The 18,424-nt window shown below is 47.2% G+C and overlaps 1 protein-coding gene across 4 annotated transcripts in view; it reads right to left on the reverse strand.

Moving 5' to 3' along the window:
• ADCY2 (adenylate cyclase 2) overlaps positions 1-18,424 on the reverse strand; it is a 232,168-nt gene that overhangs the window by 203,746 nt on the left and 9,998 nt on the right. For all 4 annotated transcript variants that reach the window (XM_042806780.1, XM_042806781.1, XM_042806783.1 and 1 more), the window contains exon 2: positions 8,413-8,610. In XM_042806780.1, the coding sequence (XP_042662714.1) occupies positions 8,413-8,610 (198 nt within the window). The remainder of the gene's footprint in view (positions 1-8,412; positions 8,611-18,424) is intronic.

The following is an 18,424-nucleotide window of genomic DNA, read 5'->3' on the forward strand; positions in this document are numbered from 1 at the left end:
GTTCCAGTTTCAGTTTATATTTTTGGAAGCAGGTGACCAGAAATGTACACAGTCATCCAGGTGAGGTTCCACCCTCAGCTGGATACTTTGCCATCATAACGGAGCCTCTTCAGGACACATACCCTAACGACCCAGTGACCAACTAAAGCTTCTCCTCTTCATTCTGCTCGTCCTTGCTCATTTTCTACTGATGAGCCATCAGCCTATAGCTGAAATTTCTGCTGTTAGCTCCTAAATGCAGGCACCTCACATTTCTTATTATTAAATTTCATCTAGTTGCTATTACTGCAGTCCTCAAGGTCATGATTTTCTTCCCCATAACATTCTGATCTTTTGCTGTAGTAGGAATCTTTTAACTGGGTCACCAACAAATTTCATTATAGCGGTGACATTCTGTCACCCCACCACTAGTAAAAAGCACTAATAAAGGCAAACATTCCCCCGAGAAATTCAGATAGCAATCATCCTCCCGCCTGATGCTCTCTGAAGCCACACTAGCTGCCACCTCCCCTTGCCTATAGATACAGCTACTTTAATAATGCTCATCTCCTTCAGCAGTGCTTCTAGTCTTCCATTTGACACTAAAACAGATTTTTTTTTTTTTGACAAAACTGCTTTCCATATTTAAAAAAGAAATCAGTTCTCTTTCCATGAACAGCTATCACAACGCGTTGCCATGACATACCAAAGGTTAACAATGACACATTAGCTATTCTAACAGGGTGTTCCAAGGCTCCACACACTATTTTACTATATTAATCTACTATGTTACTGATTTTAATGACTGGAAGATCCCTAATAGCTCAGCTTTTTCCCGTCTTCTGTACAGATATAGCCATACCAGATGTGATAAACAAATTTAAATGTCTTGCTATTAAGCCTGTGACTTCATATGTCTATAAAAAAAAAAAAATATTAAGATAAAAGTCACCTATTCTTCTCTTTCCTCAAATATAGCTGCAAATATGGCTTATACCTGTGGATTGTGGGTTTCTTTCTTTTCTATCACACCTATTTCCTAAAGCACAGTATTATCTGCTGGGCAGTATCTTCCACTTTCAAACAAGCCTCATGGTTTTCCTTATGTCCTTTTTCAGGTGAATAGTCACCTACAAGGCACTGAACCATGCTCCCACAAGATTTAGTTTCCTTGCTTGCGATACTCATTCCTGATAGTCTGATCAGTCTTGAACTGCCCCCCTGCAGTGCTGGGGCCAGCTCGGGGGCCCCCAACAGCAGCAGGACCCGGAGCTGCTCGAGCGGGGCCAGAGGAGGCCACGGAGATGCTGGGGGGGCTGGAGCAGCTCCCCTGGGGGGCCGGGCTGAGAGAGTTGGGGGGGTTCAGCCTGGAGAAGAGAAGGGGCCGGGGGGACCCTGAGAGTGGCCTCCCAGGGCTTAAAGGGGGGGCAGGGGAGGGGGGGGGGGGACTCTGGGTCAGGGGATGCAGTGATAGGATGAGGGACAAAAATTTGAAATGGAAAAAGGGTAGATTTAGACTAGAGAAGGCTCCGGGGAGCCCTTCGAGCGGCCTCCCAGGGCTTAAAGAGGGGGCAGGGGAGGGGGGGGGGGGGGACTCTTGATTGGGGATGTGGGGATAGGATGGGGGGTCACAGTTTTAAACTGAAAGAGGGCAGATTTAGATGAGATGTAAGGGATAAATTCTATACTGTGAGGACGGTGAGGCACTGGAGCACCTTGCCCAGAGCAGCTGTGGGTGCCCCCTCCCTGGAAGGGTTCAAGGCCAGGTTGGACGGGGCTGGGAGCCCCCTGGGCTGGGGGAAGGGGGCCCTGCCCGGGGCAGGGGGGGCACTGGGGGGGCTTTGAGGGCCCTTCCAACCCAAATAATTCTGTGACTGAGAAAAACTTCAAGTCTCCCCCGCACCCCAGATCCTGAGCCAGCAGGACAGCTGACAGCAGCTAATCCTGACCTTCCCGCGCTGCAGGGGCTTCACTGACACCCGCCCTGCTCTCCTTCTCAAACGTATAACTAATTTTTTTTTGTATTGCTTAACCGCACAACACATTATTAGTAATTTATGGCAGGGCTGTCTTTAGATAAGGCAGGTCCCAAGCAAGGTGCAGAAATCAGACCTGATGTAATTCTGCACAAAGAAAATTCTTCCCTTTCTGCAGAGCCATCAGCTCACACCACTGCCGAATACAGGAGCTAATTACCACAACTGCAGGAACTCTGTGCAGGCCTTCACTGCTCAGCACATGATAGGCTGATATCCTTAGGTACCAAGACAGAATCAAAACCACGACAATTATAAATACTAATACAGAAAATTTTGCCCACGCTTCATAAACCAGGGCTGTTCGGAGTCCTGAACTGAACCATTCCATATCAACACATTAAAACAAAACAAAAAAAGTGCTTTAGATTCAGCTCAAAAAGTAGCATCTAGGCTAAAACAGCCAAACATATATTCTAAACACATCACTCTGTGGATATTGTTTTTTGGAAGCCAGAAGTGTGAAATCCTGCCTGAAGTAATTTCTGTGCTGTAGCTGAATACAGACAAGGAGGAACACATCTGGTGCCTGGGCTGTGCAAACATATTTATAATTAAGTAGAATTGAATACCAAAATCCAGCAATGATAGAATTCATTAGACTAGTATAATGCTGTATAATTACTCCCTTTTTTTGTATCATCCACTGCATGCTTTAAGAGCTCTTTTTTACCCATTGATATCAATGTGCTATGACATATTTATATACACCCTGTATAAAAGGCTGAGGAAGTATTAGACATGTCAGAGGATGACATGGAAAGGCGACTGTTGCACAATAACTGCACTGTCAGTGAAACAAGAGGAAACTAATTTAAATTCATTCCCTGGCACATAACTCTACAGACAGCTACTGGATTTACATTTTGTAAGGAAAGGTGCTCCGTTCTACATTAGGGAAAAGTCCTAACATGACGAAATCAATACTTCACCTTTTTCCACTAGCACCCCGTCCTCGGCGTGCCTGCCTTGTATGACTGGCCCTCCACCAAACACCACCCACTGATTCCCACACGGACCTTCCTAACATCGCCCTTGGGTCCTTCCACACTGGAACGATCTCCACGCATCGTTGCTCACACTCCAGATTTGGAAAGAACCGCCAGCAGGCAGTTGCTCTCTCGGAGCCTCTGCGTGCCTTCCCGTGCTCTCCCCCCTCCCTACCAGCCCTGGCCAGGTGTCCTGCAACTCCCACCGGAGCGCCCAGCCCCCAGCTTTAGGAGCGCGGGGCACCCAGGTCCTATCACAGCACCCAACCTCCCCAGGCCACCGGGAAAAACCAGGGGCTCCACTGCCGAGCTTGGTACTGACAGACGCGGGCCGGCAGCCACCAGAGAGGGTCGCCACACCTCTTTAAGAAAGCCTGTCAGGAAACGCAGACAGACAAAAGCCGTCTGCAGGGACAGCAAACAGATAGCTGAAACCAATTATGATTTGCACTTATTTCACATCAGCCCACGGGTTTCTAACAAAAAAAAAAAAAAACAAGGGCTCTGACCAGCCACTTCATTTCCAGCTCTCTACTGTTCATGGAAGTTATCTGAGCTATGTGCCTGCAGGCTAAGAAGGAACCGCTCTGCATTAAATACATAGTGAGTTCATAACCAAAATAGTCTCTCTGAAGTGGTATTTTTATTGTAAACAAAAGCTGCAGAAGTTCACACCTAAGGTTCCTTCAGAAAACAGAAAAACTGCATTTAGCAGTTGCAAACAGCCAAAAGAAACATTAAAATCATTAAGCCAGAATGGAAAGGATGCAGGGTTGTCTTTTAAGGGGAGAAGGCTTGTGCACAAATGAGAGAATAACATGTTCTTTCTATAAACTATGCTATGCAGAAAATTTATCTTTCAGTAGTTACTAGTACAACTAAGAGATGCCATATTCTTAACAAGCTTAGGATCCAGAAGACATGAAAGAGATGATAAAAAGAGTATTTTGAAACTCTGCTAGACCAGAAGAAAAGTTAGGCTGTAATAAGATTAACATAAAGCACTTGTTTACTAAATAAGCGTGCATGAAGTGTCTCTTCTTTCTATTTTCATAATTTTCCAATTAGCTATGTTGACAAAGACATATTTGAAACAGAACTAATTTAAGTTTTACATTGTATTTCTTTTCTTTCATAAAAAGCATAAAGGACCAAGAAAAAAACCCTAATAAACCAAGCAAAATGGATGTAAAAATAAAAAAAAAATATAGACATTAAAAAAAAAAAAAAAAAAAAACAAAAACAAACAGAACTGTCAGCGATCACCGAGGAAGGATTTTTTTGGTTCAGTTTCACATGCAATCACAGGAGAACATCAGTTATTGACCTCCGCACGTTGACGTGGAGCAACCAAACTACAGGCGCCACAGAACACCTGGCAGCCCGTCCTGCTCCCGTTCCAAACCGGCAAACCTGCAACCGGCCCACTGCGCGTGGTGCTGCGCTCCCGGGCAGACAGACAGACAGACCCCCGCGCCCCCGGGCAGACAGACAGACCCCCGCGCCCCCGGGCAGACAGACAGACCCCCGCGCCCCCGGGCAGACAGACAGACGCCCGCGCCCCCGGGCAGACAGACAGACCCCCGCGCCCCCGGGCAGACAGACAGACCCCCGCGCCCCCGGGCAGACAGACAGACCCCCGCGCTCCCGGGCAGACAGACAGACCCCGCGCTCCCGCAGTGCAGCGGCCCTTGGCAGAAGCGCCCCTTCCAGAGCGAGCACCAGAGCAGCGCCGCTGTCCCAAGGGGGGCAGCAGCGTTTGGGGCGGGCGAGGGTCCCGCCGCCCGGCAGCGCCCGCGGCCCGGCTGCCCACGGGCGCCCACGGTGCGTGGCGGGGCCGAGCCGCGGTGCTGCGGGCGGGAGCAGGCGGCCCCCGCGGAGCAGAGCGGCCAGGCCCGGGCGGCGCTCGGCCCGGCTCCCCCCGCACAGCCGCTCCCCCCGCACAGCCGCTCCCCCGCACAGCCGCTCCCCCGCACAGCCGCTCCCCGCACAGCCGCTCCCCCGCACAGCCGCTCCCCCGCACAGCCGCTCCCCGCACAGCCACTCCCCCCGCACAGCCGCTCCCCCGCACAGCCGCTCCCCGCACAGCCGCTCCCCCCGCACAGCCGCTCCCCGCACAGCCGCTCCCCCCGCACAGCCGCTCCCCGCACAGCCGCTCCCCCCGCACAGCCGCTCCCCGCACAGCCGCTCCCCCTCACAGCCGCTCCCCGCACAGCCGCTCCCTCTGCACAGCTGCTCCCCGCACAGCCGCTCCCCCGCACAGCCGCTCCCCGCACAGCCGCTGACCCCGCACAGCCGCTCCCCCGCACCGCCGCTGACCCCACACAGCCGCTCCCCCGCACAGCCGCTCTCCCCGCACAGCCGCTCTCCCCGCACAGCCGCTCCCCCGCACAGCCGCTGACCCCGCACAGCCGCTCCCCCCGCACAGCCGCTCCCCCCGCACAGCCACTCCCCGCACAGCCGCTGACCCCGCACTGCCACTGACCCCGCACAGCCGCTCCCCCCACAGCCGCTCCCCCGCACAGCCGCTGACCCCGCACAGCCGCTCCCCCGCACAGCCGCTCCCCCGCACAGCCGCTGACCCCGCACAGCCGCTCCCCCGCACAGCCGCTCCCCGCACAGCCGCTCCCCGCAAAGCCGCTCCCCCGCACAGCCGCTCCCCGCACAGCCGCTCCCCGCACAGCCGCTCCCCCGCACAGCCGCTCCCCGCACAGCCGCTCCCCGCACAGCCGCTCCCCCGCACAGCCGCTCCCCCGCACAGCCGCTGACCCCGCACAGCCGCTCCCCACACAGCCGCTCCCCGCACAGCCGCTCCCCCGCACAGCCGCTCCCCCGCACAGCCGCTGACCCCGCACAGCCGCTCCCCGCACAGCCGCTCCCTCCGCACAGCCGCTGACCCCGCACAGCCGCTCCCCGCACAGCCGCTCCCCGCAAAGCCGCTCCCCCGCACAGCCGCTGACCCCGCACAGCCGCTCCCCCGCACAGCCGCTCCCCGCACAGCCGCTCCCCGCACAGCCGCTCCCCCGCACAGCCGCTCCCCCGCACAGCCGCTGACCCCGCACAGCCGCTCCCCGCACAGCCGCTCCCCCGCACAGCCGCTGACCCCGCACAGCCGCTCCCCACACAGCCGCTCCCTCCGCACAGCCGCTGACCCCGCACAGCCGCTCCCCGCACAGCCGCTCCCCGCAAAGCCGCTCCCCCGCACAGCCGCTGACCCCGCACAGCCGCTCCCCCGCACAGCCGCTCCCCGCACAGCCGCTCTCCCCGCACAGCCGCTCCCCGCACAGCCGCTCCCCGCACAGCCGCTCCCCGCACAGCCGCTCCCCACACAGCCGCTCTCCCCGCACAGCCGCTCCCCCGCACAGCCGCTGACCCCGCACAGCCGCTCCCCCCCGCACAGCCGCTTCCCCGCACAGCCGCTCCCCACACAGCCACTCCCCCCGCACAGCCGCTGACCCCGCACAGCCGCTCCCCGCACAGCCGCTCCCCGCACAGCCGCTCCCCGCACAGCCGCTCCCCCGCACAGCCGCTCCCCGCACAGCCGCTCCCCGCACAGCCGCTCCCCCGCACAGCCGCTGACCCCGCACAGCCGCTCCCCGCACAGCCGCTCCCCGCACAGCCGCTCCCCACACAGCCGCTCTCCCCGCACAGCCGCTCCCCCGCACAGCCGCTGACCCCGCACAGCCGCTCCCCCCCGCACAGCCGCTTCCCCGCACAGCCGCTCCCCACACAGCCACTCCCCCCGCACAGCCACTGACCCCGCACAGCTGCTCCCCCCCACACAGCCGCTCCCCGCACAGCCGCTCCCCCGCACAGCCGCTCCCCCCGCACAGCCGCTCCCGCCCGCACAGCCGCTCCCCGCACAGCCCGGCCCGGCCCCCGGGTGCTGCCGGAACGCCGGCGGTTTTCCTGAGAGACGGCAAGGCGGGACAAACCACCGCCACAGACCGGGTACAGCCCGGGGACCGAGGCAGCAGCATCCCTCCCACGTGCCCTTTATGCCACGCGCTTTTGAAAACCATCATCCTGCGTCCCGAACGGCAACAGTAAACCCAGCAGAACTTGCCATGAACAACATGGCTGATTACGTATTTGCATCGAAGCTAGAAAGCCTGAAGTGTTCTAGCACGCCATCCTGCAACCGGCAACGAAAATAAATAAATCAAACTGCAACCAGCAATGAAAATAAAGAAAACCAGGTGAATTATCTAGACTCGATATCACAAAGATACAAAGACTCCCACGGCAAAATCTCCACCTAGAGAAAAACATTATACATTCTGATTTGCTTTTCATTACACACAAGTGTGGCCTGGTTTGGTAGTTTTAAATACTTAAGAAAAAAAAAAAAAGAAAAAAAAGACACAGGAAGGCCGATTCATAGCTAATAAATCCCTGAGCCTTCCCAGAAAATGAGAATTATAAAAGTCACCCACAAAGGTAAGGGCTCCAAAACAAATATTACCAACATATACCAGTAATTTAAATCATTTGAATTAAAGATTTTAAAGGAACTACTTGCATACTTAAAGTTCGGTATTTGCATAAATCTTTACAAGATCTGAATAACTCTGAATAACAAGAATTTGTTTCAAGTTTGTCTTAAAGACCTAGTAGGCACCCCAGATACAGCACTACCATTTAAAGGCTATAACAAACTCATGGGATCAGCCTGAAACTTTCAGGAGACACACTGAAATATTTTAAAGCTTTTTTTCCTTCTTTAAAGGGTTTTACTATTATTATATCAGCAGTATTCTCATATAGAGAGGCTTGGCAAAAATGATATGGCAGAATACAAAAGAATCAACCCGGTGCAGCAGTGGATACTGCACATCATTTATTGATATTTCGTAAGTGCTGCTATTAAAATGCAATTATATTTTTGCTTTGTCTTCATTTTAAAAGTTTAAAAATGTGAAGGATCCTTCACTGTTTCTCTACTCATTCATTTTCCTAGAACTGCAAGGAAACTCCCAGTCCTTTTTTCCTTACACTTTCCTAGAGAACATCATGAAGACCACAGAAAGCCGACACTGAGAGCTCAAGCATTTAAGCTGAAGAAGTTAAACAGCATCAGTTGTCTTGAACAAAACCACCACTTCTGCCACGTTAATTGGTCACTGGAATCAAATATTCACTATACAAAGGAGTTGGGGACTGGAATCAAATGCAAAGGACCTTAAAAACATAAAAGCAGAATCCTTCAAATATTTTCATATCCTAAGCATGCACACCTCTTCGGTATTTATAAAACAGATGCAGGGAGTCTCAGCATGCAAACACTCTAGTCACAAAAGCATTTTATGAAATGTCCCACAAAAATTAATGCGGATACTTCTTCATAGAATAGTTCTTGGAAACGTGCCCAATCAGGTAAAAATAATAGTAAATGAAGATAGTCTTACCTGGTCCCAGGGACAGATGATTCCTCCAAAACACATAAAGAGATATCCCATGGCAACAAGACATACCCAGACCACCAGAGAAAATATACGAAGCAGCTTCTTAAATACAGGTTCTACGCAGACAAGGATAAATATAGCGAAAAAAATTGCTAGGGCCGTTGGAACAGTTATTAAAAATGCCACATGGTCTTCAATTTCCTGGAAGCAGAGGAAAATGAAAAGGAAGTTAAAAATTAACGTACTTAAAGGTCAGACAGTAATAACATACTCTAAACTGATTGCACACAGAGATCCCAAAAAGACATGACTGAATATCAAAAGTGAGTTGACTCAAAATAGGATTTCTTTCACTGTAAGAAACTGTTTTGTGGACTATTAGCTTCATAAACAACTATTAACCACACTACCGCATGGTACTTCTTTTACTAAATTAAGATATATATTAGTTGAAGCAGATCGAGAAAACTATAAATCACACTACAGCAGTGCATGAGGCCCATAGGACTGAGCAAATTAAAAGGCAAGCCCAACCTGCAGAAGCAGAATAGTCTTTCTGCTCCACAATTCAAAAGATTTTGGCGATTTATGTGGTTTGCAGGTGAAATTCAAGCATCCCTATTGAAGACTGCAGCTGTCAAAATGCCTCCCAAATCAACTATGTGTCCATAACTGTGTAAAAAGCCTTTCTGACAATGATATTTGCCACGTACTATACATTTTGCTTCTGTGTAAAGTATTTATCTGGAAGGACGGGCTCTAGATTACACATATACATTTTCGCCTAGCAACTGCTTGCTTCAAAATGTGCAAACACCACCCAGAGCAAGGCCTAGAATATAACTTGAAGGGAGATTCAGAACCAACAATATTTAAATTTATTTACAGAACTTCCATAGAAGTTACTACACTAGTATCTATAAATCATCTAGTGATAGATGCATTAAAAAAAAAAAAAAATAAATACTTGATTTTATATTCCTGTATGCGTTCAAAAGTATCTCTGGTTGAAGTACAATGGCACCACATCAAAGTCTGGGCATAGGATCTTTACTCATTCCCCCCAGCTGTTACAAATTTTAGCAGTCTCATTTGTAGCAAAAGGGATTGCAAAAGCAGGCCCCAAATGCTGCTCCTGCAACAGTATAAAATCCCTCCACTAATCACAACCTTCATGCAGGAAAGCTCGTGTTCATTTTCATGCTGGTGAAATCTTGGGAATAATCTGGAAGTACCTATCTGATGGTTTGTAAGATACCTAAGCACAAAGAAATAACATTTTTTTTCCCCTTGTTTTGTAGTTACTTCCTTAGTGCCCTGATAAATCTTGTTTATTGATGGGTTTGCAACTCAAATACTTAACATTTTACTTATAAGCTTTTGGATGTGACATCTCTTCCTTTCCTGTAAGACTTGCTATAGTTAGAGCAAAACTGAAAATTTACAAGTAAATTTCTAAATTTACAAAAGTTTATGAATGCTGTCAGCATTTTCGTGGGTTTTTTGTTGCTTGGTTGTTGCGTTGTTTTGTTTTGTTTTTTTTTTTTTTTCCAGATCTAGTCAGTTTTACAGCCTGACCCCCACAGACACGCTTGTTGTAAGGTTCTTTCCCCCCTCGCTCTCTCCAAACGCCTTTGTTCTCCTCGCAGCCCTGCCCGCACGTGCACTGCGCCTCCTAACTGCCACCCCCACCCCCAGCCCCGAGCCCCAGCCCCGAGCCCCCACCCCCAGCCCCACACCGGCAGCCGCTGGTACGCGGCACCCGCTACCCCACCGCAAGCAACGACCCCCGCGTCTCAGCGGGAGAGGCCGGACGCCGCCGTAGGGCCCCCAGCCCGGGAGCTGCCCCCCCCCAGCCCCGGAGCTGCCGCCCCCCAGCCCCGGAGCTGCCGCCCCCCAGCCCGGGAGCTGCCCCCCCCCAGCCCCGGAGCTGCCCCCCCCCAGCCCCGGAGCTGCCGCCCCCGGGGCAGGTTCACACCCAAAGAAACGCGTCAGGAAAGCCCACAGCTGATCGCTCCGGCTGCAGATTGCCCCGCCCTTCCCCGCCCTGCCCCACCCCGCCCCGCCCCGCCCTGCCCCGCCCCACCCTGCCCCACCCCGCCCCACCCTGCCCCACCCTGCCCCGCCCCGCCCTGCCTGACAAAAGGCAGCTCACCTTCCAACCCTCCTTATTCTCTCTTCCCTTTTTAAATTCACCAAGTCACACATTTGGGCAATTACTATTGCAGCACCGATGATCAGGATGTAAGCAAAAAGTCAAGAAACTGTAAGTGACGGCGCTAACTTTGAAAGGCAAACACTGACCTTCCAAATATTAAACACACACATTAAGGCTTTCAAGCACTTGGGTACTCACACTAAAAACAAATTTACAGGCTTAAAGTTAGGCATACGGGTAAGCATCCACATGAGTACAGAGCAGTATAAAGTAGAATATGTGTAACCTTGCATAATGAGACAAAATACAAGACTTAACTAGTAGTAGGAGGAGGTACTGGTTTACATCTTAGAACTTTGTGATTTTTGATCATTCCCATCTCTGAAATTTGTTCCGGTGAATTGATTTAGTACATCACAACCAATGTCAGCCCAGATAACACCGAAAGCATTTAGCTTCGACCTTTGACTTCTGCACTTCCAGGTGGGATTGCAGAACCCTTGCTACAAGGTCAGAGGACTTAGTCCCTTCACCGGAGTCAGGACAACACCACGTTCCTTGCATCCTCTGTCATGCGGTCAAGGGTGCAGCACCAAGGGAACCCACAAGTTCCTGGAAGAAGCCAAGACTCAGGAAAACCTCAGATTTAAATGACAGCAAATTGATATTTCAGTGATAACGATCATGATGCAAATACATGCACTTCAACAGCACGCTTCTCCATTTTAGTAAAAAAAAAAAAAAAAACAAAAGCATTGTTCTTTCTGGGACCATCTTGCTTCATAACAAATCAACAATATTTAGATTTCAGTTCAGAGAATATATATGGTCACATAGAGACATATTTCTATATGTATTCTGTCACTAGATCAATCCATCACAATGTTTGTTCCAAATTAACAGCTAATTAGTCAATTTCCTTTTTTTTTAAGCATACACAGATCTCAACATTTAGCTAAGCCATTTTGATCACTAAATCTAAAATTTTAGTTCCGCTTCCTCCCCTTCTCTGGTTGGCTATTGCACTACTTTGCATTTTGTTTTGGTATAAACACATGCAGGAAAAAAAAACAGACCACAATGTATCAACTCCTCATCACAGGTAACTGAATGCAACCTCCCTAATTGCAGCAGGATGGCACCTTTCCAAGCTGACTGCAAAGCAACCCCCTTCCAATGTAGCGATATGCTTGTATCGCACCACAGGATGCGTGAATTCTGAAGTAAAATTGAAATTTAAAGACAGAATAGTATACACATTAGGCAATTAAAAAATATATGAGAAAATTGTTACTACAATTTGAATGCTCTCCAGAAAGCTTTAATGCGTAAAGGGGGATTTTTCACAACCCTGCCTATAAAATTCACATTAATGCCAGGTCAACAAAAACAGGCCATGTGAAGCAGGGGTTTGGGTTTGGAAACTGCTTTTAAAAATACTTACTTCAGAGGAACTAAATGCTTGTAGAATTGTAACTTCGAGATCAGGACATTTAAAACTTGCAGCTTCCTGATCGATATTGGCAATCAACAGTGTGTTTAGGAGGTTAAAAGATGATGTTGGATGCAAAGACAAATCCTGAAAGCTAACTATTCTGTTTCCCTAACCATTTCTCAAGGAAGGGGAGGGAAAAAAACAAAACAAAACAAGACAAAAAAAAACATAAACCACTTTCCTTCTTTCTCTGTTGCTAGTCTCGGAAATTAAAACACACCAGAGGTAATGGAATTAAAATATCAGCATGACACTTTTGAACATAATGGCTAAGTCTGCAACACATGGATCTTGCCTGACAGCTCTGTCTTCCTGAGTGTTTTCTATCTTGCTGTCTTTTAATTACTGAAGAAATTAAAAAGTCTACTGTTAGAAATTTTCCCAACCCCCATAAATTCTTCAGAAGTGTGTGATAATCTTATCACCACTAAAATCTGAAGAATCACCTTCACTCATCTTTCCAAAGCCCACAACTTTCTCTCATTCTACATCCTGTTCTTTCCTTTTCCAGATAATGCCATGCCCTCAGTTTAATTTTAAACAGTAACGCTGCTGCAGAGCACTTCACTGTTTTATATAAAAACATACAGCTTGACGAAGTACTGTATAAAAATGAGCAAACAAGCATTTAAAATACTAGTTTTAGCATAAAATCTTTTACCATGGTCCCTCATTCTTTTGGTACTTTTTCCTTTATTCTTCTGCTGGAATTTGACAGCAGTCTGTATACAGAGAACTCCTGCTGGGATCTGAAATACCACACGCTTTGAATTAACTTGAACCATTTACTCTATTAAAATCCTATTAAAATCGCCTTTTGCTGATATCAATGAAACACTTTCTAAATGTAAATTTAAAAATGAGTAATGTTCTTCAGACATTAAAACTATGTATGATTTCATACATCTATTTTCAAAAACATTGAGTGGTAAAAAAAAAAAAAAATAGAGCTTAAGGATTACAAACTTACTGGCCTCTCTATCAAAACAGCACAACATCCTCCTCTAACCAGACTGACTGAAAGAATCTGTTGCAAAAATTGCCCATTTTTCCTGTAAAGCCTTTTCCAGGACTTGAGAGGATTAGAATGGTTTTCAGAAAACATATCATCACCCTTCCCTTCATAAAAGTGGACAACGTTTCCACTCTCCAACACCTCAAAAAATAGCTCTTTACAAAGCCAAAAGCTGCAAAAGTCTTCTGGCTACTTGTAGACTCTCATCCCATGGTTCTGTATTTTAGTGAATCTGCTTACAGCTGACTGCACTGTGTGCTATCTGCCAGACAGCTGGAAAAATCTCCATTTTATTAGGAGGTGTCATGCCCTGCTTCTGGCCACGTAGCTGTACAGCTTCACCTAGGACTTCATCATTTAGGACAACAAGAGAAAAGTTTTGGCCAACCATCTCAGATTTCTCTTCCACCAATCCCATCATTATTAATTCATCTTCGCTTCAGAAATGGTGCAGTGTCTTTAAGGCCAGATGCTGTTTTCAAGCCCACATGGTATTTTCTGGATCCACAACTTAGAAACACTCCTCTGCCTTTCGTGCCCACCATTTATCTTTTATAACACAGAGCTTTGCTCGTTTTTCTTGCTTAGCCGCCTGGGTAGAAGCTTTCTCATGTGCCATTTTTTTAAAAGCTTTTATTGAGCTTTGTGCAACAAGTTCAAGGACACTAGCAGAAAATTAATTGAACTGTACCTTTTAATCAAACTGTCCTGACGTTTGTGTTAACAAAGCTTTTGATTTTCACTAAAGCCCTATGTAATTGCACGCCTGAAATTTTTTCACTCTGATTCAGCATTCCCTGTTTGGCTTGGTAGATCAATGATAACAGCATCAGGCTCAAATCCAGTTGTTTCAGGATATCTGTTGTCTTGAGAAATTCAGTTCTCTCCATTAATGAGTCTGATGTGCAGTCTACACTTGCTGTCAGTACGCAGTGATACTCGACTCCTCGCGAGTCTGCAGCCAGTCCAGCAATTTGCACATCGTATGGGTCAGGTAATTCTGACCGGCATTACATCTGCCAAGCTGCTGCGTGACGTCGTATGTAACCATCAAGAAGCAGTTCTGCATCCGTGGCCAGATTCTGGACTGTTTTGTATTTGTTAGCATATTGTGACACTATTAAAGCAGTAAGACTTCATTCAAATCCTTCAGATGACGTTCTGGTCACCTGAAGCCTCTCCTCAAACTTGCCAGTCATGAACAACGTGCACTGTAAAATCTCCCCCATGTGAAAAGTGTGGCATTTTGCAACAGTGCAATAATTCTGCTGAAATCAACAGGAACTGTTCTTTGACTTGACAGGGTCTACCCTAGTTAGCATATAGGATTAACAGCAATAATACAGTGACTATCCATGCAGGTATTGTGAACACCCTTCTGACCACCTACGTGCTTGACTACAGTGCCAAGCACTTTTTGCCAGTGGATTCTTCCTAGTGAGTCTAACCACAGACAGATGTTGTTCATCTTCTCACTTACTCCGTAGAAAACAATCACATCTAGATTCTTCCGAGTTTGCTTGGGAACTATGAGTGAACCTTGCCTGCCTCGGTGTTGTATCAATGATTATCAGGAACAAAAAGTCTGACATACCAGAGATCACAGACTTCTCTGCTTAATGCAAAAACATCAGACCTCGCAGCGGGTTTGGAAAGGCTCCTTAGAGGTGCTGAGGGTGAGTCAAAGGGCATGGCTGCTGTGCAAATAACAGTAACCTAGCACAGGTTAAAAGAAAAGTTCTGGAGGCAAAAAATTGGTTGCTAGCGAAGAAGCTGACAACTATGGTTGCATTCCCAGAAATGCTCCCAAAATGAGACAGGTTGACAAGAAAAAGTTCAATAAGCAGCTAAGAAAATGTGTTTAAAAGGGAATTCAAAGCCACGGGAAAATTTGGAGAATAGGGAGGGAGCCTGTAGAAGGTAGCTGAGCTTAATCTAAACCAGAAAAGAAGGAGTTTGATGGAACTTCAAAGGTCATAGGAAAGCATTCAAACTGAAGAGGTTATAGAAGCATAGTACGTGGTTTAAGAGAAGCAGTAACGTCACGGAGACCTGTAATTCTCAACTAAAGGACAGAAGTTGATTAAACTCAAGCAAGAAGGAAATGGCAAATAAAAGCCAGAACAGACAGACTCTCTTTTTAAAAGTTTTGCAGAGAAATAAAACACCCACGTGAAACTATACACTCTTCTATATAAAAACTAAAAGCCTAAGAAGCTGGATAGAAGAACTAAAATGCCTGCTGTTCAAACAACATTATTTACACAATAGTCTTACTGAAATCTTGCTGGAAATAAGACCATCAGCAGAATACTGAAAAAGCAGAAAAGACTGAAAGCCATACGCTTCAGCAGGGGTTGAAGAAAGGCTTGTATTAACAGTCTAGAAGAATCAACAAATAGCATAAAGTCCCTGTGAAGCAAAAACTAGACTGAACAGCAAAGGCTTATCAAAATAAATGACCTAGAGGACTGGTCATCCAGCCAGGATGGATACTAGGCTGTCAAAGAAGAAAACGCAACAGGTCAAGAGATACTTCAGTGGCTCCCAGACAGACTGGCTAAGGACCGCCACAGCATATGGAAGCTGAGACCACTGCCTATGTCTCATGCACAGCTGAAAAACAAAACACCCACCCATACAAAGAAACAGAAGACACTCCACCTGACCTCAAGAAGTGGAAAAAACCTGGTTCATAAAATGTTACTACTGGGGACCTGCTTTATAACAAAGCTCGTTAAGCAAACAAATGAAAAACAAACCCCAACACTAAAATTGAAAGGGGGAGGTAGAAGCTTACCGATTAAAATCTTTGCAGGTAGCCTGAAGACATTATAAAACTCACAGACACAGGCCAAAAGCTAATCAATTCCCAAAAACAACTTGAGGAAGACCAAAGCACAATCAGAATGCCTGAACAGCCAAGTCGCAAAGCTTCTAAAAACTATCTTTCAAAAAAAAAAAAAGGGGGATAATAAAAAGGATCATAAAATTTATCATGATTACTATAAATACTCAATAATGCAGGCCAAGAAAAGAGACTGAGAAATCATTCATAAGAGTACAGAAGTAGTATATTCTTTTTGAAACTTAATCAGGAGTTGGCAGACTGCTAAAGGACGTCTAAGCAAACAGATGATGCAGGTATTAAAAAGAACAGTTAGAGAAGAACGGACTGTAGCAGAAAGGGTTTGGGGTTTTTTTTTGTATCTGTGTTCAGTGTGGGGGTAATTCTCATTCTGGAATATTCTATACAGGGGGAACACACCAAGATTTCTGTCTCAAATTGAAAGCAAGAACATGAAACGTAAAAAGAACCACCACAAGCAGATAGGGTTCACCAGGAAGGGCCAATGGGACTCAAAGGAGGAAGAACTAAAACTGTAGTAACGCTTAACCTCCACCCAAAAGTGCCCCAGTATATAAAGACAGGAATGTGATGTGATGACAGTCTCTCCTGGGATCTCTCTCAAAGACTAAGGGAAGTATCAGTAGGTCTGGCATCTATCCTGGGAAAATTTCTTAAAAATAAAGGTCCCAGAGTGCCCACAAAAGTCCTCAGGAATCCTAGGGTATATGTTGTTCAGCATATCCACAAACAATTTGGGAAAAGGGGTGGACAGCAATCTGACAAAGATGAGGGCCAACTATGACAAATTACAAAAGGATCTCATATTAGTCACTAACTACTGAGCAAGAAAATGGCAGATGAGTATCAGTGGAGAAGTATGTGAAGTGACACAGCTCAGACAAAACAACCCTAATTCTATACGCATGACAACAAGCTCTTGGTTGACTATTATCACTTAGAAAGGGAGATACTTAGTGTTTACCATAGGTAGACCCATGAAAACATCACTTTGGTGCTCACTAGCAGTCAAAAAACAATCCAAAATTTAGAACACAGGAAAAAAAATAAACAAGAGAGAACATCACGATGCCACCTCAATGCATGATGAACACTGCAAACAATTCTGGTTCTACCACCACCACCACTTCCAAATGAATGCCAAAGAACTAGAAAAGATAGGTCTCCAGGGATGGTCCAAGTTGCAACGCGGTGGCTAGATACTGATGGAGTAACGTTTGTTTTTAAGGTTTCTCTTCCCTGCGTGGAGCGAGCACAAGTGTCCTCTGATAGAGCTCTCTGGATTTTTAAAGGTAGTGGCCGAGAGGGCACAGCCTCCCCTTGAGCTGCCTGCATGCAAGTGTGCAGCCGAGGGAACTCCGTGAGCCCGGGACCATCCCTACTGCATCGTATGCCCTGGGACAGAGGACAGGCGCCTATCCCTGACAAAAACATCAGAAGCAGAATCAGAACGTGTGTGCTTGTGCATTTTATGTACATAAACATGCCCTGTGCGAACCCCATGCACCCAACCTGAGCGGTCAGCAGCTTCTCCTACTTCTTTATACATCCTCATTTGCCACATCAGCAGTTTTCTCTCTACTGATTTCTTTTCAATCGATTTGTACCCTCTCATCCTGTTAACCACGTCTTATAAAATCTGTCAGTGCATACAACCACTTACTTAATAAGCTGGGATTCAGAGGGCCCACAGGGGGTCAGGGAACACGAACAGGACTGTCACACCTTTCAGTCACCCAGCACCCTCGCAATCTTCTCTCAGGCTGGCAACTATCAAAAGCAAGTCTACATTAAGACATTTAATAGCCTGTGAAAAACCAGGTGGTCCAGCCCAGTTACCAGTGGCTACAACACTCACCCAGCTGGTAGGCTTATGAAGTTGTCCTACCCGATGACACTAGCTGGCAGCCACAGAAGTCGAACTCTGTCCCAGAGCGCAACTACAGTTAATGACATTCTGCTCCCCGAAGCGTCCGCTTCGGAAGAGAGCTTAGACAATACGCAGCAAAGTGAGCAAAAGTTTGTACTCTGATGAAACTAATTATTTCAGGCTCCACGGCTAATTAGCACCTACTCATAACATTTAGATTATTTTTAATGCAAATGCAGTGATCAACGTATCCTTCTTGCACGCTTTATTCTGCATGTGCTGGTTCTCAATTCCGCTCCAAAAACGCGGCTTAATAACTTAGTTTAGCTTGTTTTTCAGATGTTCTTAAAGCCCCCCCTCCTCATATTATCAACAGAATCTTACAGAAACTCTCCAATCAGTACAACTACTATTTATGCAACAGCCCAAAATGTGGACACATGAAAGATAAATTGAGTAAAACACTTATGAAAAATGTATGCTTTGCAGTTAAATATATTTAAAACCTGTCATTATTGAAAGAGCTCCATCAGTTAAACATTCTGGATAATACATTACTTCACAGGACTCGAAGACATGTTTTTCATATTAACTGCATTGCAACACAT

The sequence above is a fragment of the Tyto alba genome, unplaced genomic scaffold, assembly GCF_018691265.1.
Source record: "Tyto alba isolate M040663 unplaced genomic scaffold, T.alba_DEE_v4.0 Super-Scaffold_48, whole genome shotgun sequence".
In the NCBI taxonomy this organism is placed as follows: Eukaryota; Metazoa; Chordata; class Aves; order Strigiformes; family Tytonidae; genus Tyto; species Tyto alba.